The sequence below is a fragment of the Arvicola amphibius genome, chromosome 10, assembly GCF_903992535.2.
Source record: "Arvicola amphibius chromosome 10, mArvAmp1.2, whole genome shotgun sequence".
Classification (NCBI taxonomy): Eukaryota; Metazoa; Chordata; class Mammalia; order Rodentia; family Cricetidae; genus Arvicola; species Arvicola amphibius.
In genome coordinates this window covers 20,533,407-20,559,441 of record NC_052056.1, presented here as the reverse complement: position 1 = coordinate 20,559,441, position 26,035 = coordinate 20,533,407, and the positions used below count along the sequence as shown (strand labels likewise).

Sequence of the window (26,035 nt, the reverse complement as noted above, 5' to 3'; positions counted from 1 at the left end):
ATATTAATGAAAACGCTGCTTGGCCCATTATTGGCTAAATCTTGTATTAATTTAACCCATTTATATTAATTTGTGTATCGCCATGTGGCAGTGGCTTACCGGCAAAGATTCTAACCAGCGTCTGTCTCAGGTGGAGGATCCATGGCTTCTCTCTGACTCTGTTTTCTTCCTTCCAGAATTCAGTTCCATCTTTCCTGCACACCTAAGTTCTGCCCTATCAACAGGCCAAGGCAGTTTCTTTATTCATTAATAACGACCTCCTATACCAGTAGGGTAGTTGCTACATTTAAAACAATCCAACAAATAACTAGTGAACTAATCCACATTTGATATTGGCAGGCATTTCTGTACCCACAGTAATTCATGTTTCCTTGGGGTTTTGAAGCAGGTTAATATTAATTGCTGCTTCTGTTAGGTCAGAATCTTATCATTATGAACTTTGTTTGCCTACCTATTGCCTTTTCAAAGGAGTCTGCAGTATGTTATTTATGATAATGAACAAGAGAAGTTTATAGAAAGCATTATGGATTTGTAGAGAACCCAACAACACATCTGTCCCATAGCAAAACAATATGGAGGACTTCCTTAAGAATGTAGTGTTGCCTGAGATGTCTGTCCCATCTGTTCCCACAGCCATTCAGTCCCAAAGAAACACACAGAGGGTTACATTAATTATATTTTATTCTCATCGCCCCACCTATACATCCTGCCTGGCTACTGGGTCATCAGCGTTTTATTAAAACAATACAACTGACAAATCTTTACAAATTACAAGGCCATTGTACAATAGCAAGATAGGCTTTAAAAGGAAATAGCAGTTTACTACTCTGATGATGGGAATACTTTGGGAAAGGAAAAGAATGGTAAAGAACTGATGTACCAATGGCATGAAGGCAGAGTGCTCAGAGTCGGTGAGCCATTTGCAAAGTTTCTTATTTCCATGATTGAGAAAGATAGTTCTTATTTCCATGATTGAGAAAGATGGGAAGAAGAGTGTGAGAGGAGGAAGCAGAAAGTCTGAAAATACAGTCAGGGCTAAGTAAGACTTTGGACAATATGGAAGTATCTAATTAAACTTACACTAGGCTTCAGTTGTCATCAATAGTCATTTGTTTGAACAATACAGTGAGCTCTTAAACTTTTTTTGAACTAGAATGTCTTTTGATACAGAAGGAGGAGGTCCAAGCAGATGCTGAAGATGAGATGAGATGTGCTAGAGCTCAGAGTGCTGGACTAGGAGATGGGCTGGGAGCAACAGGTTAAGGAAGTCTCAGGTGAGCAACAGTGACCATAAGCCAATGCTATGGAGGAATAAAATTCTAGACAAGAATGATTTTCCATTCATTAGAACAAAATGGAAGAAAGCATGCATGCTGAATTCAAGACTGGAGAAAGATGAACTTCATATATTAATAATATGACAAGGTGGGTAGATACACATAAATTAGAGGAAAGAGACAAACCTTAGGACAGCCATATACCTAGAAGGATCCTGAAGTCTGAGCTCCAAAGACAGGGATGGCTGGTATCACTGAAAGGAGATACAGGAAAAAGGAACTTTCATGGCAGAGAATGTTGAATGATTTTAGCACTCTGAAGGGTTATGAAACTAGAGATCACATGCCAATAGCTCCCCTAGGCTGGGATGGGAGAGAGTGAAGGCACTTGGTGTTTGCCTAGTTTCTGTGTGTGTGATCTTTTTAATTTGTGAAGATTGCTGAAGTCACATCATAGACTTCCCAGCACAACACTGTAAAAAGCAGGTCAGGACTTTCCCTCTGGAGCAGCTCTGTTCTTTCTAAGCGCACATTTCCAAAGTGAGCAGGAAACATCCCCTTCAGACGACCATGTTCTATGGCAGAGGAACTGACTTGATACAGAGGACATAACATCTCACAAGCAGCAAGCAATCCTAAAGGGGTCTGAAAACCCCCATGTCACGCTCTCTATATCAGGAAGATGACTGCACTGACCTTTATTAGCATCACACTAGGCAAAGTGAGGTATTAGGTATAGCCTCTGTTCAGATAATGAGAGGTATCTATGTGAGACTCTTTTTAGACTCAAAGATGCTAATTGCCTTTGTGGTGTTGCAAGTGTGGAGGAATGAGATTTGCTCCTTATTATACGAACCACCTGCCTTTAGAAAAGCAAGAATGAGCAAGGTGTGATAGCTCATGTGTGCAATCCCAGCCCTTGGGAGAATGAAGCAAGGTTGCTGCAAATCTGAGGGGGACGATACTGCATGGCCCAGTACTGCACTGTAAGACTCTGTCCCACCCCTTTCTCTTAAAACGCTTTATAGAAAATGCCCACTGTAGCATTTAAAGCTTTTAAAATGATAAAATGGGTTGGAGATGTTATCAACCCCAAAGCAATGATCTTGGGAGGGAAAGTTTCTTTCCATTAGCAGTAGGAAAACAAGTAGGAAAAAGGGAAGGCCCTAGGTGGAAGTTCACAGCTTATGTGTATGTGAGCTGCAGCCCTCAAACACTCCCTGGAAAAGCTCCTTTGACTGTACTGCATCTTGTTTACATACGTGCTTAGATTTCAGGACTCTCTTTAAATAAGTGAATGACACTATGCCCCGAGTTGAGCTACATTAAAGGGAGACTTGTAGTTAAGAGCTGAGGATGGAGCAAAGGTAAGCACCACAGTCTTGTTTTGGAGGGCCTCTTAGGGTTACTATTACTAGGTGACAAAACACCATGACCAGAGCAACTTGGGGAGGAAAGGGTTTATTTGGCTTTATACTTCCGCATCACTCACTGTTCCTCATCAAAGGACGTAAGGACAGGAACTCAAACAGGGCAGGAACTTGGAGGTATGAGCTCTTTCAGAGGCCACGGAAGGGTGCTGCTTACTGACTTGCTCTTCATGACTTGTTTAGCTTGCTTTCTTACAGATTCTAGATACACCAGTCTAGAGTTGGTCCCACCCACAATGGCTGGGCCTGCCACATCAAACACTAATTAAGAACATGCTTTATAGATTTGCCCACAGCCTGAACCCATGGAGGCATTTTCTCATTTGGGATTCCATCCTTTCAGATGACTCTAGTTTATGTCGAGTTAACATAGAGTTAGCCAGCCTAAAGGGAGTCTTTGAAGTTATGAAGTGGACAGAATGAGGATCTCTGTCTCCCCCAGGAACAACTACTATTTAGAGGTGCAGATGTGACTGTGATAGAATACAAACAACTCACAACATCAGGCTAGAAGCAAATTGACAAGCAGGCACACTGCAAGGAACTACAGGATGGCTAACACAAACAATGGGGTGTTCAAGTTTTTCAGATGATTCACACAATAGGTGACAGAGGAAAGCCTTCAGACTCTGGGTAAGAGAGTAGTTTTCTGATTACATGAAAACCATCCCACTATTGTCTTTGAAGTAAACATCCTCAGGCAACAAGCCCATAGGAGCCCTCTTCTCTACAGAGCTGTTCACACAGCTTTCCAAAGGTGGGATCCATATCTGTAATGTTGAGGGGAGAGGGAGCCCTTTGTTTGTCCCAGCCGCCTGGCTAGCTTATACATGAAATAACCACACAGAAATTTTATTAATTAAATTACTCCTTGGCCCATTAGCTCTATCCTCTTATTGGCTAACTCTCACATCTTGATTTAACCCATTTCTAATAATCTGTATATCACCACGAGGTCATGGCTTACCGGGAAAGATTCAGCATGTCTGACTCTGGCAGCTCCATGGTGGCTCTCTCTCTCTCTGCTCTCTTCCTCCCAGAATTCAGATCTGCCTTCTCTGCCTACCTAAGTTCTGCCCTGATCAGGACAAGCAGTTTCTTTATTGATTAACTAATGAAAGCAACACATAAACAGAAGGACCTCCTACACCAGTAATACACTTCCTCCTGTGCAAGTTTATCCGTAAAAGTGAGAGATTAGTGGAAAAGGACTGCAGTTTTCTCAATTTTCTCAATGGGGTATCATGTCCACTATGTTTGGTGAAGCCAGAGGCAAACAGCAGCTCCTCTGGGTCTCCATTCATTTAAAAAAGTCACAAAAAATCTAATATTTATTTGTATTAGCTCATAGAAGGATCAGATGTGGCAGAACTTATGGGATTTTAAGGTTATTTCCAATTGTCTTGCTAATTCAGAAATACATTAACTGACTCTTGAGAACAGGCATGCTTAACTTACTCCAGAAGACATCTTGAAAACTTTAATAGTATTGCATTAACAATGTACAAAATTGGAGTATTAACTCAATGCTGAATGCTGCCAAAAAATACCAGCCCTTAAGAGACAGCATAGCATCAGTTTGCCTACAAATTCTGTGGAATAAAAACCAAAAGGGTACAGTACATTTACCAATTTAACATTTAAAATCTATTTTCTGTACCCAAACAGGTCAGTTTAGTGACCCCAGTGGCAAGCCAAAAAGCACAAACTAGAACCTTGAAGAGCATGGGAAATTCTAACTCAATTTGGTTTTGAACTCTTCATATTAAAGTTCCAAAAACTTATTAACTGGTGGATCTTTTAAAAATCCACCTTGGGCAATGCACTTAGGCTTTCTCACCTTGTAAATAAGAACACGGCTCTCCATCTTTCATTTGAAGTCAACATCTATGTGTATAAATAAGATGGACTCTGCCAATACACAGGGAGCATACAACACAAAGTGTGTCTTTAAGACCTGTGCCGTGTCATTATGAGTTTTTGTTCAGTGATGGACAGTGAACTTGGGCTGGGGATTTGTGTGTGCTAAAGGGGGCTCTGCCATTGAGTTGAAATGTCTACCAACCTACTGAGAAACCTGTTGTGCCCCAGGAAATGGAACTTGCTATTGGGCCAATGCCTCCCTCCTCAATTACCCGCAACTCATACCTAAGTAGAAACTGAAGAGAAAGGAGGCTTATTTCAATGTTTTTTCTCCCTAAATAAGCTGGTCTTAGCTGGGTATGATGGCTCAGAACTATCAATTTTAGCTACTTAGGAGGCCTAAGCAAGAAGAATTCCAGGTCAAAGTTTATATGGACAAAAAAGAGAGTTCAAGGATACCCTAGGTAACTTTGTGAGCTCTTGTCTCAAAATAAAATGTAAAAATAACGCTGTGAATCTAGCTCGGTGGCAGAACACTTGCCCAGATGAAGGCCTCGGACATGCCAACAGACATGAAGCAAATGTCTCCATCCCTGACCACATACATATACAGCTGACCACATTTAACTCTTTTCCTATATACAGATTTATTTGGAAAGTAATCCAAACATTTTCTTGCATTAAAAACAAACAAGACTCAGGAAAAATAAAATAAAAACCCCTGATAAAAATCTTAAGACAAAGTATATGTATCTAATTAGCTTTATTTTGGAACATATAACAAACTCCAATCTAAAAAAATGTGGTGGTCATTGAGTTACACAGTGAGAAATGGAAGACAGACCACAGGCCAACTGTCATTTTGAGCTATGCTTTAATTACATGTTTCTAAATATACTAACTGGCTGGTCTGTTGCTTATTTTTCCCCTTCATTTTTCTGAGACAGACAAAATACATATCTATTGCTTTTATTTATTTTTTCTTTTTAAATGACCTGGGACTTAGACAGTAATGTAAAACTAAAAACCAGAGAGAACACGCAAAAATAAGTCATTTCAAGTTAGAGACAATGCATTTTCTCATTTATTCAAATTCACTGCAGGAAGTAAACACTAAAAGATTAAAAAAAAAACAAAAACAAAAAATTCACACTGCAGTATGTACAATTCATGATACCATATGAAGAAATTAAATTTCTAATAAAAATAGCAAATTATATTACTGAGCAGATTGCATCAAAACTGGTTGCTAACCCCAGAATTCAAACCATGAATGGTACTGTGCCTGTAGGAACACTGGCTGTAATGTTTCCAATGGGATTTTAAGATTGGTGAAGTTCTGTGAATGCTTATGTTGAAAGTGGTTGATTTTTTTTTTAAATTAAGACCCTTAGATTGAAAGCACATTCTCTCACAAAGTTTAAGCCACAGAAGTCATGTCCAGAAATGGAATACTGTCGTGTTGGGATGAACATCTGATCTGATTTGGTAAGACATTTTTTTGCCAAATGCACAGATGCACAGGGTTCCCCATGCACTTTTCATGCAGCAGGTAATCACAACTTAAATAAAAGTTTATTTTATACATTTGTCCAGACTTGCAACTGTATACATACATGCACAATTTTTTTAAACCTGTCTGATTATATTTACACTTATACATGGAATATACAGGAACCAAAGAAATTAAAAGGTTTTTCTGTTGCATTAGAACGATACAAAATATGTATTTTTTCATTAAGGAAATCACTATTTACATTACCTTTAAAAACCAATTTTAACATCTTCATTTAACAAGTCAATATATATATATACACATTATATATATATATATAGAAAATATATATTCTCACCAGTTTATCCCTCTGTAAGATGGGCAGAGAATAAACAGGTAGTGCTACCTTACTGATGTCAATGAGAGCTGCAGTCCCCTGTCACAAATGACTTTATTTGGAAGAAATTGCCTAGATATCGAAAATAGTCCTTGAAAATGTGGATGTGTACATATTTGAATCTACATATGCATAAACAAAGTAAATTGGAGGATGTATGCCCTTCCTCTTCATTAAGATTACTCTAACCTCACTGTGTGGGTATTCTCTAGTAAGTCAGAACAGCATTCTTTATAGTCATATTTATTTCTGTATTACATAGTCCCATTCCAATAAAAACAAACAAAACAAAGCAATGGTGGCTCTGGACGGTTCCCTGACCTAAGTGCTGTGTCACTGTAAGAAGCCCATTGCTTCCAACTGAGGATGAACACCAGCATCCTACAGCAGATTTCTAAGGCCCCAACCCTTTCAAAATAACTGAGAAAAATGACTTAGTGTAAAGCTTATTTATATAGTGTAGACAATGAGATTGTCACAGTATGGACATGGAGTAACGTGTCTTCACTGGCCAGTGGAATTTCTCATAGCAGAATAAGCATAGGCCTTCCTCTCCCTCTGTGCAGCATAATACACACTCCGATTACCATAGAACATATCCATTAACTATTTACAAATCATCTTGAGAAAAAAAATAAGCATTTAGAATTTTAGATAATTAAGAAATAATGTCCATTTGCAATATAAAAAAATCTTAGAAACAGCTTCAAGTACATACAACAACTTCAAATAAACTTCCTCCTACTTAATTATAGAGTATACAATAATTTTTTGATTAAGTTGGTTGCTAACCTGGTTCAAGACCGAAAGGAAAATATTGTCTGGTGGGTGAACTGTGGGCTGTAAAACTGAACTCAAAACCCAAAATTCCATGTGGCTCAATTACACAGTAAGATCTTCCAAGACAGTGTCAGTGTTTACTTTCAATACGTCTAGAATGAGTTAGGGCCGTGAAGTGACCATGTAGCTTCTGCCATGGAAATGTGCCCTGTGATTTGTTTTCGGACAATCTGAGTTTAATGTGTTTCTTGGGTTTAAACTGCTATCTTCATAAGCACTGTTCTGCAGAAGATGGGTTGAAGAGAAGGGAAGGATGTATTCAGGAGAAGTTTCCCAACCATCCTGGGATCACCTGAGTTTGCTAAGTGGCCCTGTTATTCCATCCCTAAGGCTAATTAAGTCGATGTTACTAATTAGAACAAATAAATAATCACAGATTTTTCCTGAGATGTTGGCCCAGATAGGAAAATTGTCCCCTCTACCTGATTTTTTTTTGTCATAAAAAGTATTCTGAACCTGATTTCCAAAGATATAACGGCAATATAGGAACTACAATATTGCAAATTTTGAGTTGATGTGTGACTGTATTGGGGAAAATATTAACGTCCCATGTTCTGGCAAAGTTGTAAGCCGTGGTTTTTAAACACATACAGAACATGTAAAGATGCAGGCTGGAGCCTCCCAGGTCCGGCAGAGACCCTGTTCTGTAGACCTGAGATGCTGCCTAGCAATCTGTTCCAGATGGTCCTAATGCAGTTTCTGTACCCAGGATTAAGAAATCCTGGTCCTAAGATTTCCAGGTACCACAGGAATGGTGAGGAGTGACTCTCACAAGAGATGGTGAAAACCGTCCGAAGAAAATTTGTTTTGCTTTTGTTAAAAACTATTTCTAAGTAGTCAATTATTCAGGCAACTGCCTGAGGATGAACATTGCCTTCCTGAAATTTGCAAAAGGAGGAGGTATTAATTTAGTAGTCAAAATATAAAAAATGGAAATCTGCCTTTTATTGTTAAGGATCTATTAAACTCCCCTCAATTGTAATCAATTTTTACTAAATAGTACAAGGTTTAAAGAAATACATATTGAAAAGGCCTGGGGAGGGGCAGACAATGGGAATCTCAAAACTTGTTCCAAGAGTTAAAAAGAATTTTTGTTTAGCAAAAGTGAAAAATGTAAGCATTCCTTTTCCTTACTTTTGGACTGAGGAGACGTGACTCAGCACAAGGCTTCTGTGTTTCTCTTAATTTGATTATCTTTCAAATAGTTAACAATTTGGACTTTAAAAACACGCTATGTAGGCTGACTTCTGAGATGCGAAATGAAGTACCCTAATAAAGAGAGCAAGCAAACTGCACCAATCCACTGTTGATGGAGTTTTGCATTCTAACGTATGCCTCAGGTTTATGGTTATAAAATAGTTCCATTCATAGGCTACTCACAGTTGTTATCTGACACATACAGAAGCAGTAAACAACCAACTTCTAGTTCAATAGCTTCCTTAGGACATCTAATGTTAAGCAAAAAATTAGTATGCATATTTAAACATCACCAGTAACCAATACTCTCAAAATGAAGAAGCTTCAATTATACCATGCTTTTCTCAAATCATGCTCTTATTTATACAGATCTCAAGTTCATACTGATTAATTTTAAAAAGATCCAAAGTGATATGGCAGGTACACGTTATTCTGATTCTTTTTTTATTGAGAGCACGCTTCCCAGAAGTCCATAAACTTCTCCATTTGTACTGTGTGGGCGGGAAGCATTATTTCCCATATGGCTATTGTAAGGGCTTCTTAGATTGAAGAAGGAGCCTTCAGTTGCTGCTGCAGGAAGCAGCTCTTCTTTGATTGTAACCTGTGAGACACTCTCAGCAGAGGAAGGCCCCCTCCAGAGTTCTTTGTCCTGTGTTTCCCGAGTGGTAACAGAATTTCCTCCTTTCTGGAGCATGTAATAGAGGATGGGGTTGGTTTTGGTCAGTCTTGGGGAGTCTTTCTCGTATTCATTCTTATCCATATCCGTGATGACCCACTTAATGGGTCCCTTCTCGTTGGGCATGGGCATGGAACACCCATTCAAAAGCCCAGGTTCTGGTCTGGACCCCACACAACCCAAGTGCTCTGGGAAAGGAGGGCTCAGCGGAGTTTTTACCACTCCCGGGTATGAAAATGTCCTATTATCCACACAACTGCTGGACTGAGGGGAACTATACATCAGTCCGTTTAAAGAAGAAATGCCGAACTCCGGTTTGCTACTGGGCACACTGTTTTTGTGTCCTTTCTTTTTATTGTCGACGACTGAGTTGCTCCTGTGCGGGGACAAATCGCGCACACAGTTCTCGGAGAGAAGCAGCTGTTTCAGAACATTGAAGCTTTTGCTCTCTCGGGCCCAACTCCTGTGTTCACTCTCACTGGCTGAACTATGACCAGCAGGGTACTTAAACTCGAGATCATTTTGGCTAACTTTCAGCTCTTCCTGATTAAGCAAGGACCCATAGTGCACTTCCGGGGCATGGTGATTACTGGCGGTCTCTACTGCACTATTTTTCATTTTTTTAAACGGATTTTCTAGTGGCTCCGTATAAAGCTTCCTTTTCTTGGGGACCATGCAAAAGTTCTTCGATTCCAGGGGTGTCAGCTCACTATTTCTGTGACTCCGGTCCTGATCTTCTGCTGGGTAACTCTCTTGATTCTGTCTCAGCAACCGACTTAACAGACCATTCTTGGAGAAAGAAAAATCCTGAGGTGAGGCGGGCTCCGATTTCAAGTCCTCGGATACCGGTAAGGCAGCTGTACTCCTCCGCATGGTGGGAGTGGCGCCTAAGAACGCGGCGCTCTTAGCATCGTGGTTTAAATGCACACTAGTGTTGTGAAGCTGGAAGTCATCACAAGGCTCGGATTTGATTTTCACCATCAGTATTTGCTCACTTCCAGATCTCTCCGGATGCTCCTGAGTAGCCTCATCTCGCAAAGGAACTTTCTCTTTCCTTTCGTTCTTCCCTTTGCTGGAATTTCCCAGGAGCAACTGGAGGACCGTGCGTCTTTCCAGCAGATTTTCTATCTCACAACCAGGAAGTGCCGGATCAGGTCCCACGGGCTGACTGCTGAAGGCTTTGTTTTCTTCAACTGCATTTGTTTTATTTGAGAGCAGAGGACTATTTAACCTATCAATCACACTGAGAGGTTTCTCTGTGTTTCCACTTAGCAGCTGTTTGCTGGGTCTGAGCTCTTCCGCGGGCATGGAAGACTGGGCCAAATTTTGTAACAGTTTACTGGCACTAAACGTGGTCGAATTTTGTGCACTCTCACCTGGGGCTGGTTTCTCAGCGGGCGATTCTTTGCTTTTGGTGAGGTCCATCAAGTGGCCAGCCGCAGGATTTGTTAGTTTTGAAGTGGGGGTATTGCAGGCATATGGCGGGGAATTCCACTTGATGACCAGCGAGGGCTGCGAAAGATTGATGGGAGACTCAGCTTTGGCGGATGTGTGCAGTGGTGGAGTACTCACCGGGGTAGTCCTGTTTGTACCGGGGCTTTCAATGACAGAAGTCCTTGTGTAATTCTGCGGATTGAACTTAGTCACATCACAGTGGACTTCCTGAGGGCTGGCATTCCTTTCAACATTTTCTTCACTTTTATGGCCAAGTAGCAGCTGAAGAAGAGTGACCTTCTGGTGTGAATTCAGCTTGGAATTTTTTGAGGTATCTTGATCTTCTTTGATATCCACACCAGGGACTTTGGGATCCCAGGTGTTTAGCAAGGACTGAGTGAGGTTCTCAAGAGACACGGGTCTGTCGGCGTCTGGCTTTTCGATGCGGTGTTTGCAGGACAAGTCAATGGGAACACAGTTGGAGTAGGAGCTTTCGTCTCCGCTGCTGTCATCTGTGAAGCTAGGGTTGTTATCAGAGTACTCGTCAATTGTAGTGGGTGTGCTACTCTCCTCGAAACGACTGCCTCTCTCGCTCTGGCTGTGCCCATTCATTGGTGTGGGTATGGTCTGGCTCTTGAGCAGGTGTAAGAGCAAACTGTTATTAGCGGTTGGCTTTATGTTGTTCTTTTCCAGCGGGGTTTTATAGCCCGTGCTTTTGGGGGAAGACGGAACAACACCCATTGGATTCTGAAACGATGTTGCGTTATTCTTGCTAGCCACCGGTTTGCTTGATGACGAGGTTCTGGCCTGTCCATTGAGATGGCCAGACACCCCTTTGGGGAGCTGGAAACTGCTGATCTCCTTCTGACCATTTTCTTGCAATCTGGCCATGGCAGCAAGCCTTTCGCTTGCTGCCTGGTGTGCATTCTGGGTTTTTAGAGCATGCTCCCGCGAGTACTGCTGCAGGTGAGCTTCGCTCGAAAGGAGCAGCGCTAGCTGGCTGCAGGCAACACTAGGCTTGGGGGAGGTGGCAGGACTAGCCCTTTTTTCCACCATGCTGGCAACAGCCTGTAATCTCGCTGCACATGACAAGGGTTCACTCATGACCTTTGCCCCACTTTGTCCGACATGATGAGGTGACTCCACAAAGCTGTCTCTCATGAGGTTTTTAGTCACATCAGGGAGGGTGGGACCTGACTTTTGATCCTTGGTTTTACTTTTTTTCAGCAGCGTTTTTAAGTGACTCGAGGCCACGCCGTAGCACCTTAAATCCTTTTCCACTTTTAAGGAATCGTGACTGAGGGCATATCCTTGCTCTTTGAGGCTCTGTCTAATTTGCTGTGACAGAGCAACAGTCTGGAGCCTAGAGCTGAATGACTGCAGCAAAGAGGCCAGTAGCGTGCTATCCTGCTTGCCTTTAGGCACATTCTCCACCATGCCAGCCAGCAAAGCTTCCTTCTTCACGTTTAAATTCACGATGGAATCAGACAGCCTCTTCCGCTTTGCCGCGTTCCAGTCCTCGGAAGACTGCAGCAGTCTGGCTTTTTTGAGATGCAGCATGCCGGATCCCTGGTATGTGTGTGTATTGAGCGTGGGACCATTGCTTTGACAGGTGGGGAAGGCACTGCCAGAAAGGTTAAAGTTCTGGTCTTCTTCGTTATGTCCGGCAGACTTTTTGTCAAGGGCAGTACCTGATCCCCCGGCTGCCTGATGCATTAGTAATCCTTCTAGGTAAGTTAAAACAATAGAATCCTGATGCACATCAGAGCCAAGCTCTTCTCCATGAGTCATGTTCAATACAAGTGTTCACAGAGGCGTGGCTTCTATTCACTTTGAAGATGCTTTGTTTCACTGGTAAGACCCAACTTCAGGAAGTCAATGTCAGTCGGTCACCTCCACTAGCGGTCAGGGAGGGATGTGCTGTTACATTCTGACTGGGATGTCCTTTGACAGTGACAGGTAAGAGGCAGGCAAACTCCAATGCAGACCCCAGCCCTGATCAGCAGCTAGGAAAGGAGCAGCTGGAACTCCCTCCTTAACACAGAGGTATGTAGTGGCACGCAGGCTGCCCTTCTCAGGGACTATACTGTTGGTCTTTCTTCATCGTTTGTTGCTCACCAATTGTACATGTCAGTATCTAAAAATAAATAAATAGAAACAGTCAGGGAGGTACTGAACTGAATCATGCTTATTACCTACAAAGAACAGAATATAGCATGAGTTTATGCATAGAAATTATATATGGATACTAAGCACACATACATATGACAGCCACATCCATTTGATACGTGATTTGTAGGTTAGGAGCCTTAAACATACTCCATTGCAACCAAAGGATGAGATAAGAGTTTGTGAGCATCTATGCAATTATTCATAGGAGAGTTTGCAAACACACCCCAATGTTGTACAGAATATTTACTTACCTGTCTCATTGTTTATTTCCTCCCTTACCAGAAGAACTAGGTGACAGGCTAATAATAATCATTTCCTAAATCAGAAAGCACACTGAATGTATAGCTTAACCTCAGGAACAACAATAACAAAATGACATATCAAAACTCCTTCAGTATGAGGCCCACTCTGCTAATTGTAATTAGCACACATAGCACACTAGATATAAAACTTTATATATTAATCCTAGAAAGGAAAATAGCCATAAAACACACATGCATGCCTGAATACATGTTCTTGCCCTCTGAAGTATGGATAAATGAGAACCTAAAAGGCTGAGGTCACCACTTGGAAACTACACACTGTAACCTCATCTGGACTGCACAGGAGAATAGCGGGAAAAGGCATCCCGAGGATTCACCCTGCTCCTTTCAAGGCTCACACTCCCCAATCCCAATCTGCATGACAATCTGCTTTAGGACCCTGGAAGGATATAAAAACAGGGTCTGTGATAGGGAACACTAACACTGGGTAAGGTGAGCCTGTGCCCACATTTCTAGACTAGTCTCAAGATAAAGTCCTTCTCTCCCCACCCCTTCTATTTCCTTTTACATCCCCAACAAATACAAAGACATTTAAAAAGTGATTCAGAAAGTATTTTAAAATTGCGTTAAATTTTTAAGAAGAAAATTTAATGAACAAAAAAAAACTCTTTAAAAATAGTTTTCATTTATTGCCCAAAATATCAAAGAAAGTTGATGAAGGAAGGGTTCCCATTGGATGAATTGGAATCTGAGTACAGAGACGCCTAACCCCTGGCCATGAACGACAATGACTTGTATACACCACTCCTTGACTAATAAGTTCAGATAGCTTCATATCAGGTGGTTGTTCTCAAACTCAAGGGTAAAATGAGCAAACAATGCAGTTCTGAAGATGACAAGAAATTCATCTTGCTATCTTGAAGCTGGAACCTCCCTGCCCACCATCTTTCAGACTTCCAAGATGCTGAGCAGCCCAAATGCATGTGAGACTCTTCATCAAGTGGGAAAAGACTAAAGGCGGATGCATGACAGAAAGAAGTTGGAAGAAAAGAGATGATGTGAAAATGAGACCATTTATTCAGCTGGCTACTGCAGATACAGTTAATCTAAAAATAAAAAAAAAATTTATCAACTATAAGAAAAGAGTGGTTTCTGATTTTATGCAGCACAATTAGATTTTAAAAGTTCTCAAAGTAATACATTCTGGACAGAAGATAAAAAAGATTAAATTATGACCTGTGTTTAATAAAAACTTTTAAATATGAGTACGAAAGTAGGACTTGCAGCTTCTTTGCATTCTGAAAGATGATGCCGCAAAGTGGATTGCACAATGGCTCTGCGGATGGCTTTTAATGGGGAAGACATTTCAGGATTGCCTCACTTTGCAAGGGAATCAATTATTTTCCTTTTGTTTTTTTAAGCACAGTGAATTGCTGTGGTGGTTAATCTTGTCATCTTGGTGCGATTGAGAAACACCTAGATTAGTAAAGCCCATCCCTGGGTGTACCTGTGAGAACATTTCCAGAGAGGATTAACTATGAGGGGAGAGCCACTGTGGATGTGGGCAACACTATCCCATAGTCAAGGAACCCAGGTTGGAAAAAAGTGGGAAAAAAGGGACTACCAAGCACAGATTCTGCACCTGTCCACCATGATGGGAGGTGCCCTCCATCCGGAAGACGGAAACTGTTGCAAGTGTGAGCTACAGAAGCCTGAATCTTTCTATTCGGAAGTTGTTTAGCTCTGTTATTTCAACACAGAGTTATCGAAAAGTCTCATACTGCTCCTGCAGCAGCAAAATGGCGAAAGAAGAAGAAGAGGAGGAGGAGGAGAAGGAGGAGGAGGAGGAAATTTACAAGAATGCATAAAAGGCTCCAATGGAAATTTATATGTATATAAATATTAATGTATATATACATATATACACAAAAGAAAGCAAAATACAATATTGTGCTCCACTATAAATACATTCCTAAGATGGAGATGCAGTTCAATGTTAAATCCTTGCTTCAAATGTACAATGCATAGTCCAAGGCATTGGGCTTGATCCTTAGCAGTACATATATACACACATATACACAAACACACTGGTAGCTGCTAACTTTAAAAAAGAATTTCATGTAATACAATCCTTATTATCAATTAATAACTTTTAAATAAGTCTTGAAAACCAAAACTGAGTCTGAAGACCATGACAGTTCTCCAGGCACTAATTCATCTCACAGAAATTCAATTCAAGTCATGTCGGTTATTCAATATTAAAACTGTAAAGTAAACCCTGCTTCTTTAATTTAAAACTGTTTGTAAATACCTTTTAGATCTTTTAGACCTTTCTCATGACAAAAAAAATCATTGTTTTTTAAATATGTAGTAGAAAGAACAGTATTTCTGAGAGAATTCTAAAAAAATAAAAACAATGAAAAATTTTGTGGAATCTTGATCATATGATTAGACAGATATTTCAACACATAAAGTGTTTTAATGAAAAACCTATTAGTGTTTTAACTGTAAGAGTATATTTTCAAAAAAATGTATTTTGGTATTTAACTAAGTATTTGAAAAAGGGTAAGTTTAGCTCAAAGTGTGTGTGTGTGTGTGTGTGTGTGTGTGTGTGTTTGTGTGTGTTTGTGTGTGTATGTTTTATAAAGGATATATCAATTTAAAAAAAAGCCAGGTGGTGGTGCATGCCTTTAATCACAGCACTTGGAGGCAGAGGCAGATGGATCTCAGTGAGTTTGAGGTCAGCCTGGTCTACAAAGGGAGTTCCAGGACAGCTAGGACTGTTACACAGAGAAACCTTACCTCGAAAAACCAAAAAAAGTAAATAAATAAATTAAATAAATATAATTTAAAAATGGTGTAAGTAGGTTACATGTGAGGAGATCACAAGTAGACACAATATTAATTTCTTGAAGTAATTAGATTATTTCCAAGGAAATGTTTTGTTCTCCATTTACAAATTGTTTATTAAGGAAAAGGAAACTTTGCTGAAATTTTATATACTTCAAAACAGTAAAACCAAATACTGAGGTTGTATTTAGCTATCAAAAGATGTAGTTAACTGAGTTCTTGTTTATGAGATTACTTTTGGTTGAAGATAAATAACAAAGAACATTAGCTGATTTGAGATTCAAATCTTTCTTTCAGTCAAATTCTTCATGAAAAACACCCTCAAATGACTTTTAAATAGCACGCTATTTAAAGTAAGTCTAAGGAATGACTTCCCATTTTATGCATGAAAATTTCCCACTTTCTTCATGGTCAAGTCATAATTATCTGAGTATTAAATTTCATGGAATTTCTTCATTGAAGCTTTAAAAAATATTGTGATCCTTGGCTCCAATTCCTATAACATATAGAAGGGTTCAAAGATTACTTCCTTGTGCCACTCAACAATAACTTCTGCGACAGTAATCTACTGTGGCTTACACTTTGGGCCCTCGAGAGCTCTTTCTAGATAAAGGGGGGAAAAAAGAAAAAAAAAAGAATTACAGTATCTCATTAGTAGAAAAAGTAGTAAGAACATCCTGAAGTCCTATTTATTGATGGAGAAAAGAAGTTCCAAGTTGAGAATGGAAGGGAAATGCCACAACAGGCAACACTCTGTCCAGAGGGCAGAAAGTGCGGTTCAGAGCCAGCAGCAAATAGAACTTACAGAAGAACTAGAACTCAACACGTAATTCCACAGAGCAGCAAAGGAGAAAACACTGGAGATGGGGATCCTAGACTTTACTAAGGGGGGGAGGGTAGAACAAGTCCCCTCTATAAAATGAACCTGAGGATGTTGCTAGGAAAAAACTTTAAAAAGAATAGAAGCATTCCTTTGCAGCTCCATCACAGCAGGGATGACGACTGAGAGGTAAAAGCATAAGCCCGAAATTCAGTTCTCAGTTATTTCTCATCAAAATGTGCATCCTTTGAGGGAAGCCGAGCACCAAGGTAACTTCCTTCACAGTGTTATCTTCGTCAAAAGATAGATGCTGGCTGGACAGTTTTAATAGGTACCCCCCCCCCCATGAACTTATTTAAATCAGTTTGCTCAAATGAGATCCTCACCCTCTGCAATTAAAATTAAGAGTCCCTCACCCAACTCCCCCGAAGGTTCACAGTTTGTATAAATGAACCACAGAGGCAGGGAAGACAGAAAATACCCACTGACACCCAAATTGTTCTCTACTGAAAATGGGGAGGGGGGCACATTTATAGATTTTTTTTTTGCTCAACGCTACACTTGCTCCTAACTTTCAGGTCCATGGCTGGAGCTGGCCTGCTGGGGGGTTTGCACAGGTTAAAACGGTCACTTGACTTCCCCCAAAGCTTCAGGAGACATGGCTGCTTGACTAAACTCAAGTGTTCAGCCCAGACCGGGCTTAGGAGGACCTCCACAACCCTCCACGATCCCAAGCAATCTGTCAAACTGTAGTTGACACAGTAACGTGCACTTGAACCAGACGGGTGTTTGTCACAGAGTTGTACAGAAGACAAGACATCTTTGATGGCTCTCTTACTGAATCCTGGAAGAAGGAAATGGCTTTGAAGTCCTCTCAGTCGCCTCCAATTTTTTTATTTCCACACATTTTATTTTCTGAAGGTCACAATATGATAAAGCTGTTTATTTAAAAGCTAAATATGAATTTACACTCACACTGGAACTTTCACTTTTATATTTCATTATGGTTATATAGTGAACAAGATGCAAGAAAATATTCCAGATCTTTGAGGACCCAGATAAATGCAGGGAAGATGACACCGTCATCTGATGACAGAAATGAATCTGTCTAGGTTGATGTCATAAAATCCTGAGCTGTCTTCACAGACTTGAAACAAGAGAAAATAATCACTGACATATTACTGTGGTAACACCAGTTTCTTCTCTCTTCTTTTGAAAAGTCTAAATCTATAACAACATAGAGGGCAGCTTCTTAAGGCTTTCTTTAACATTTCCTCAAAGTAACAAGTCTCTTCTTTTAGTTTTCAAAGTCTATTTCCCAGTTTCTATCAAAATAATGAGTAGCATGGAAAACGAGCCCCTTTCTCTCGGCATTGCCTGTTTCTGATATGTAAACACAGGGGCATCTTTTGAGACTAATGCATAATTTCTACTGAACTCAACTATAGCTTCTCCATCCTTAAAATAGATGACGGTACAGACAGCAGTCCAAGCTCAAGGTCACAGATCAGCAAGAAAGATCACCAGGAGAGCGGATGTAACAGCTGGCATTTGATCAGAGCTCCCACGGTTTCCAGTACACCTTGCAGACATTGTGACTTTACTCACAGGATATAGTATGCTTTACAAATATCCCTTACATCCTAAAGACAAGATCTATATACTGTTTTCATACGAAGCATGATTCCGCTAAATACACTGCAACAAAGCGAGAGTAGAATTCTGTGTGTCTGAGAATTGTGGCTGTTCACATGTGCAGAATCATGTGTTTTTGTTTGCTATAAGTCATCATCATCATGTGATGATTTTGAAAATAAGTTTACCTTGCATATATCACTAAACATATCCTGCTCGCTTACAGGTCCCATCTATATGGGATTGAATCTAATACCGTATTCCCCAACATCTCAGACCATATATAATTTCAGTTGTTGAGTAGTGTGTCTATAGGAACATTCCAGCATATATTTGAGAAGAAATTTTAGTTATCAATAACAATTGCTACAAAAGTGCTTTATAATGGAATTATTACCAAGGTACAATTACCTAACAAAATCACGGCCATGCAAGGAACAGGGTGTAATCGCAGATCTGTAGGCTAATTTCAATGCTGTGATGCAGATTTAAGATTTAATGTAGCTGGCATGGTGGCATACTCCTCGAATCCTGGAGCTCGGGAAGAGAGGTGCAGCTAGATCTCTGAGTCCACATTCAGGCTGGTCTACACAGCAAGTCCCAGGAAAGCCAAAATTACATAGCAGAGACTATCTCAAATAAATAAACAAAGAAGTAAATAAGAAAGACTAATGTATAATGTCTAAGTTATTATACATTAATTATTTTGATAAAAAACACAATGTATTTCTGTCAAGTAATGGAAGTTCCATTGATGAGTTCTTTTGGAAAACAAGAAAAATTCCTCATAAAACACACCATCCAAGCTGTCTTAGCGGGAACACTTATCCGTGAATGATGTGTTCCTTTTTACATATTGCCTGGGTAGAAGTGCTGACTTGCTGTGAGCCGACCATAATTTTCCAGAAATGGTAAACATAATGTACCATTGCTCTTGCCAGTGCTGGCCCAGAAAACACATCTCTTTAGATGAACGCTTCAGCAGGCTAGAGAACAGGTATCAGTGGGCACAACCTACGGACTGACAGGAATAAATAGTGACGGTACTGGTAAAGGGGGCATTACAACCCTGAGTCCAAACGTTAGCCACAGACCAGGAACATTACACACACAGGTTCTTGGAGAAGTACCATACCTTTAAATATTAGCAGGTAACTGTGGCCTTCAACTGGTAAGTAGAAGCTCCTGGCACACCAGTGTGAGGCTACTTTAAGCACCTTCTTACGTATTTAAGAAACTGCCTTGTGTACTTTTCTTTGACCTCTCTTGTCCATCTGTGCTTGTGTCCCAGTGTCTGGAGTGACCTCAGCAGCCACAGCCGGGAACTGCTAATCTGAAACAGCTTTGCTGCTGTTGGAATTGAAGTCTCTGCCATGGGGTGCCTTGCAGCTAGCCCGCACCATGGCAGCTGCCACTGGGAAGCAGAGGCAGACTGGCATCAGGTGTAGGAAGGGGGATTTAGAGGCATACTCTGGTGAGCCGCTGGAGAAACAGGAAGAGAGGTGGTCTAAGAGACACGGGTTGGGTTTTTGTGACTTCACACACGGGGCCGAGAATATTCCTGGATGATTTTTTATTTAACAATGAAGATGATAAAAAATACTTAAGTTTTACTATTTTTACACTTCAATAAAATTAATTGTGCCACCGCTAAGGAGCTAAACACCTGAGCTTTGTGGCAATTGCTCATCATTTCGCTAGGCCGTTTTGTCAGTTTCCAGCAGGGGGACAGGAGTGTGTGCAGTGGTCAAAGGCCTCCGATGAGCACTTCACTCTTCAATTTGCTCAACTCCGAAATCGCTCCGATTCCCGCAGCAAGAGTTCTTAATATCTACGTGTCGCTTTGAGTTTTTGTCTTAACTAGAGCATTTATATAAATGGCTAATTTGTTTTATGTACACAAGGACATAACAAGCGAGCAGAGGGAGGTGCTGGGATATGGGAGAGAGAATCGTGCTCGGTGATTTTCTTCCCATGTGTCCATCTAATCCCTACTATCGCCTTCTTCTCAGACACTGTGTCACCGTTAAAGAGAGAGACGCAGACAGGCACCTTCCCGACCTTGCCGACCAGCGGTAGCTTTTTCTCCGAGACTGCACAGCACCAGAGGAAGTCTGGGTCATCTCACTTGCAAACATGCGGTTTTCGTTTGTGCACACCTGGCTCCTCAATACAGGGTAAATTCCTCAGAGGCAGGAACTAGATGTTTCCATCCTTGTGTCTCCAGGACTGGGCAGACATGCTTTTAGAATGTGCAAAAAGTCATCTTTGGGAGTCTTAGTGTTGCTAACTATGGTGTGGGCCATCGTTACTGAGAGAGACCTCAGTGTTTAAAACGATATGGTGCTATTGCTAACATTTGCCTTCACATTCAAGACTTGCTTCTTCTGAATATAAACTTACAAAAATGCAAAAGTGAGGGTGGCGTTAGGAATTTAGCTCAGTGCCTGTGGAACACATATGGGGCCTTGGGCTCAGTCCATAGCAACACAAACAACAATAAAAATCCCCAGAAGTAACGAAAGCTGTTTGCTTTAATCAGACATGAGTGACTACTTGCTATTCTGGCAGAGAAGCAGAAGATATACACATTTTTAAAATGAACAGTTTCTGATGTTGTGTCAGCCCTATTAGGAAGACTCCGTATACAAAGATCACGTCAAGAGTAAGCATATATTTCCAAATACTGGTACCCTTCATTTTTCATCACTTCCCCCTTTCCAACTGTTGCCCATATAGAAAGATGAATAGCACTCATTTGTAATTGAATAGTATTTGTGAAGTGTTTTTGGATGATGACATATCAAGGAATGAAGTTTCACACTGAAAGACTTGTTCTCTAAAACCAAAGAAATCACATATACTATAAAAATAATTATAATGAGGCGAAATAAGGGAACTTTTCTAACATAAAAGCCTTGATTTTCCTGTATCAAATATAACCAAGAAAGTACTCTTTATGCCCATTTTAAATATTAAACACTGAAGTTAATATTTATTCATTGAAGAACTTAGATTCCATTTATACCCATATATTTGGAGAACATCAAATATTGGCTTTCACTTAGTTTGACTAAACAAAAATAGTATCTTAACCTAAAGTGTTTCCACCAGAATGTGTAAAAGTGGGGCTGGAGAGATGGCTTGTGCGTTAGAGCATTTGCTGTGCAAGTGTGAGGGCCTGAGTTCAAATCCCAGAACCCACTTAAAAGGTGACATGTCGCAGATGTGTCTGTAATCCGATCACCCTGCCAGAGAGATAGACGGTAGAGACTATGACTCCTTGGGAACCTGTGGGCCAGGCTGTCTGGCACTCACAGCAGATAAACAGCAGAGACCTGTCTAAAGTAAGGTGGAGGGTGAGGAGTCACACTGAGATTTTCCTCTCCCCTCCATATGCATGTCCTGGCATGTAAACACCAGCATTGATGAACATGGGCACACATGGGCTCACACATGCACTGGACACATGCGAAGTACACACACACACACACATAAACACAATACATAAACACACAAGCATACATGAATAAGTACTGATAAGAAAGGCACCCTTTAAGACCTAAATCAGAAAAAACTGAAAACCAATTCAATAAAAACTAACACAGCCCGAGCTGGGCTTCCTTGAATACTGGCCGGGATGACAAGCATCCCTCTGGTGTGCCTGTAAAATACTGGTCTGTGGGAAAACCATTTCTGGGACCTGCATTAAAAATCGAAGGTCCGGGTTCACTCCTGTTGGCAGTAATAAAATTAACTCTCTGATTTCTAAAAATGCACCAAAAGAACTAATTATTCTGTGACAGAAAGTACAGACTATTTATTCTTATTATTAGTGTAAAGTCTTACTTAAAGCAGGGGCTCAAGGCTGAGAGGCTTGGGTTCAATTTCTGGGTCTTTGATTTATCAACTGTTTACCCTTGGGCAAGTTAGTCAGTCTTTAATGTGTTATTGTTTATAAATGCACAGAACCATCTTGGGGAGTAAATGTGGCCACACACAGTCTGGACATAGCAGAGACATTCCGAAGAGACTCTTGTTCAGAGAATTTGCTCAATGTTGGCACCAGTGAAAAGATAAATTCTTCCTTGTACTGGTCTACAACCGGTCCCTCATTTTACGTATTAATTTAGTCTTTTCCCCATTCACTTTCTTGTTTGTGTTCACATCTGTGTTGGTGCTCATGCATGTGTGTCCACAGAGGTCAGAGGTCAACCTTGGGTATGTTTTTTTTTTTTTTCTCAGGAGCCATCCATATTTTTCCAAGGCAGGGTCTTTTGCAGGACCGGGAACTCACAATTGCTGCTTGGCCAGTGAGTCCCGGAGATCCTCCTGCCTCAGCCTCCTTGGTATGCTGTACTGCATCTGGGTGCTGAGATAAGCCAGCACATACTTAATTGACATAGTTACTCCCAGAGTCCCATGCTGGCTTTTTTAGTCGGATCATCAGTCCTTTGGGAGTCACTGAACGAAGGCAATCATTTCAAACTGTGTCACGCCACGGACTGACCAGCTCTCTCAACTCAGAGGTCTAGGTGAGACAGTAAAAGTCTCCTGTTGGGAGAAGTCTGTGAAAGGTCATTAGAAAGATGACAAATACGCAGGTCTCTGGGGGCTATAAAGTCACAATTTTTTATAAACTCTCGACTGGTCAAAATAGCGGCTTAGAATCTTCTGGGAACACCGTGTCACAAACTATTGACTCTTATTAACTGTGTTATGCCTTTCAAAGCTCTGCTTTCTATGGGTGTGCTGCAGCCCCATCCCCTCCTCTGAGGAAATACGGGGTTATAATATTCTTCTGGATTTCCCTCAGGAGGTGGTTGGTGTCTTACTTGCCTTCATTAACATTTTATTTTTATTTTTAGTGCAAGGGCACTAAAGTTTGGAACAACTGAGAGTCTGGTTGATGGCTTTAGTCAGTGGCTAAGCCAAAACCAAATGAAGGTCCTTGGAATTCCAGCCTTTCCCTGTTTCAGCCAACCAAAAGCTTTCATGGCACTTGGAAAATTGAAGTTAACTTTTCCCATTTGAAAATATTTTCCTGCTATTCTAATGTTATGTTTTTTTATTTTAGAAGGACTACAAAGTACAACGCTGAGGAGGGCAGTCTCTAGAGTCTTGACTCTGCACCTAAGTAGGCCAGCAACTCTGGTCAATGTACTGCTCTAGTTTGGGGCTTGGTTTAAGTTGTGAGAAAGGAATGGTAGGATCTACTTCACACACACACACACACATTCATACATATGTATATATCATATATATTTACTATAAATATTGACTACATTTACCTAGTAATTTCTGTTACTTATAGACGGATCAAGCTCAGGAACTTACTTCTCAGGGATTTTTGTTTGTTTGTTAGTTTAGTTTTGAGGCAGAGGCTAGCCTTGAATTCTCAAGTCTGCCTTAGCCTTCTGAGTGTTGAGATTACAGGATTACAGAGACAAACTACAATGCCTGGCTTTAAAAAAAAAAAAAAAACTTGTTTCTTGACACTTGTTTTTTACCCCCTATCAAGGTCCTAGATGTTAGGTGAACTGTACATGCCTTAGTCTTCCCATGCTTGATATTTTACAGGTACTGAAAACTACCTGCTGAATCTTTCAGTATATTCAATGCATACCTGTGAGGTGGGCACATTTGTATACTTGGCACAATGTAATTAACCCAGGAAATTCTGCAACTGTGTAATCTTTTGACACAGATTTAAATCAAGGAGAGGTGGAAGAGAAAGAAAACCAGCAGAAATGGAGCCTGGCTTTCCGGTTTCACAGAGCAGCAGAAGCCTCTTGCCGTGTTCCTGAAGAGCCAGTGCATGTCTGTTATAAACTCCCCTGCATTAGAACTTGGTTGAGGTGGTGTCTGCCCATGCAACCATACCTTCGCTGAGATACTGTATTCGTAATGTGAAAAACAGACCACACATCAAATCTGCGATCCTAGAGGATTCTGCCGATGGAAGTGCTATTATTCTCATTTTTCCTATAGTAACTTCCCCTCATGAATGGTTAAAGAGCAATACACATCTCCACTTTTCAAATAAGGGAAGTTCATGGCACAGAGGAGGAAATAAGATGTCCAAGGTCACTCTTAAGTTGGTAGGGGCAGAGCTGATGATAACAGCGTTTCAGCCATCGTATCCCCGGGGGTCTGCACTAACCAAGAATCCAGCTGCTTCCCCTGATGGAATGAAAGGATGCCAATTACTCAAACTGTGTAGGAAACACTGACCAAAACAGGGGTTAATTGGACATTGGTTGTTTTAATTCCATAATCAGCTCTTTGCCTGCGCTACCCTGGGAGGGAATAACATATCTTTTGCAGGAATGGGAAGGAGGCCAGCACTGGCCATCTGGCTCCACATGTCCTTTCCTGAAGTTAGCCCTGCAGCTGTGTGAAACTCAACGACGGTGAAGAACTTCTGGCTTTAAATTGTTTTACCATTTCCCTTCTATCTCAATAAATGCACTTCAAATTTTTCTATCAAATTTACTATAACACTCCCCCAACCCTGTCAAAAAAGAAAAAAAGGAAAAAAAAGAAAAGAAAATCTTTGGAAAAAAAAATCACACATCACAGCGAAATTAACCAGACCCAAAGTAGCTACACGGTGGATTTTGTACTTCCATTAGTGAAGATGTCTGCATGCACCTGTCCACCACCAAAACCAACAACCAACATGGCAGAGTGAGACTAGACAAGCAGTTATCTTTCGGTCCTCTTTATAGGTCACCATCACCTGCATGAAGTAATTCTCATCCCGTGAAATCTAAAAGTAGATGATTCTTTATTTTCATATGAGTTAGGCAATTTTAGTGACTTGAAGTTACTGCATACACATGGATAGAAATACCATATTATGGGCAAGCATGCATGCGTGTGTACGTGCGTGCCTGTGTGCGTGCATGCCTGCGTGCGTGCGTGCGTGCGTGTGTGTGTGTGTGTGTGTGTGTGTGTGTGAGTAGGGTGGTGCTGGGGGAACTGGACAAGAAATTTTTTATATAAAATTCTCACTCACAAGGAGGACGATTAAGACTCCAGCCAGTAAATTCTCAGATTTGGGCACATCTTTTCACATGGAACCTAAGCATGTGGATCCTCCCATCAACCCACGGAAAAGGAGATGTCAGAGAACACAAGCATCCTATTTCCTTGCTCATTTCCCTTCTCTCACTTTCTACATCTACCTGAGACCAGAAGGACATCCATCAGGTGAGATTCAGTCATGTCTTTCAGGGCCACCAGCTGCGGTTCCACTCCAGAATGAGGTAAGCATACATTTCTTCCTCCCCTTTATTCCTGCCTCCCTCCATTCCTGCTCTTATGTGTTTGACTCATTGGTTTTCCACCTTATTAATTCTCAGGGCTTAAACGCCTGGCATTCAGAACCCGAAAGGCTTCGAACCCGAAAGGAAAAGCGGCCGAAGAACTATACTACAGCATTAACACCTTCATTCTCAGTTTCCCAACAAAAAGGCACTAAAAATAAGTAAAGAGCACTGGGAAATGCTGTACTGGGATGGGTTACTCGCCCTTACCGGCTGAGCCATCTCTTCAGACCCTGGGTTCCTCTTAAGCAATGCAATTATTAATGCTTAACTGTGACTGGGAGTACGATTTTCGAAGCCTTGGTGTTATGTATATGGTTTCTTAAGAGTCCATGTCAGGAAGCAAAAGTAAGAA

At 40.9% G+C, this 26,035-nt stretch overlaps 1 protein-coding gene across 3 annotated transcripts in view; it reads right to left on the bottom strand.

The window, feature by feature from the left end:
• Positions 1–5,641: 5,641 nt before the first annotated feature.
• Nrip1 (nuclear receptor interacting protein 1) overlaps positions 5,642–26,035 on the bottom strand; it is an 85,715-nt gene continuing 65,321 nt past the window's right edge. For all 3 annotated transcript variants that reach the window (XM_038346208.1, XM_038346209.1, XM_038346210.1), the window contains one exon: positions 5,642–12,746. In XM_038346208.1, the coding sequence (XP_038202136.1) occupies positions 8,927–12,400 (3,474 nt within the window). In that variant the 5' untranslated portion in view covers positions 12,401–12,746 and the 3' untranslated portion in view covers positions 5,642–8,926. The remainder of the gene's footprint in view (positions 12,747–26,035) is intronic.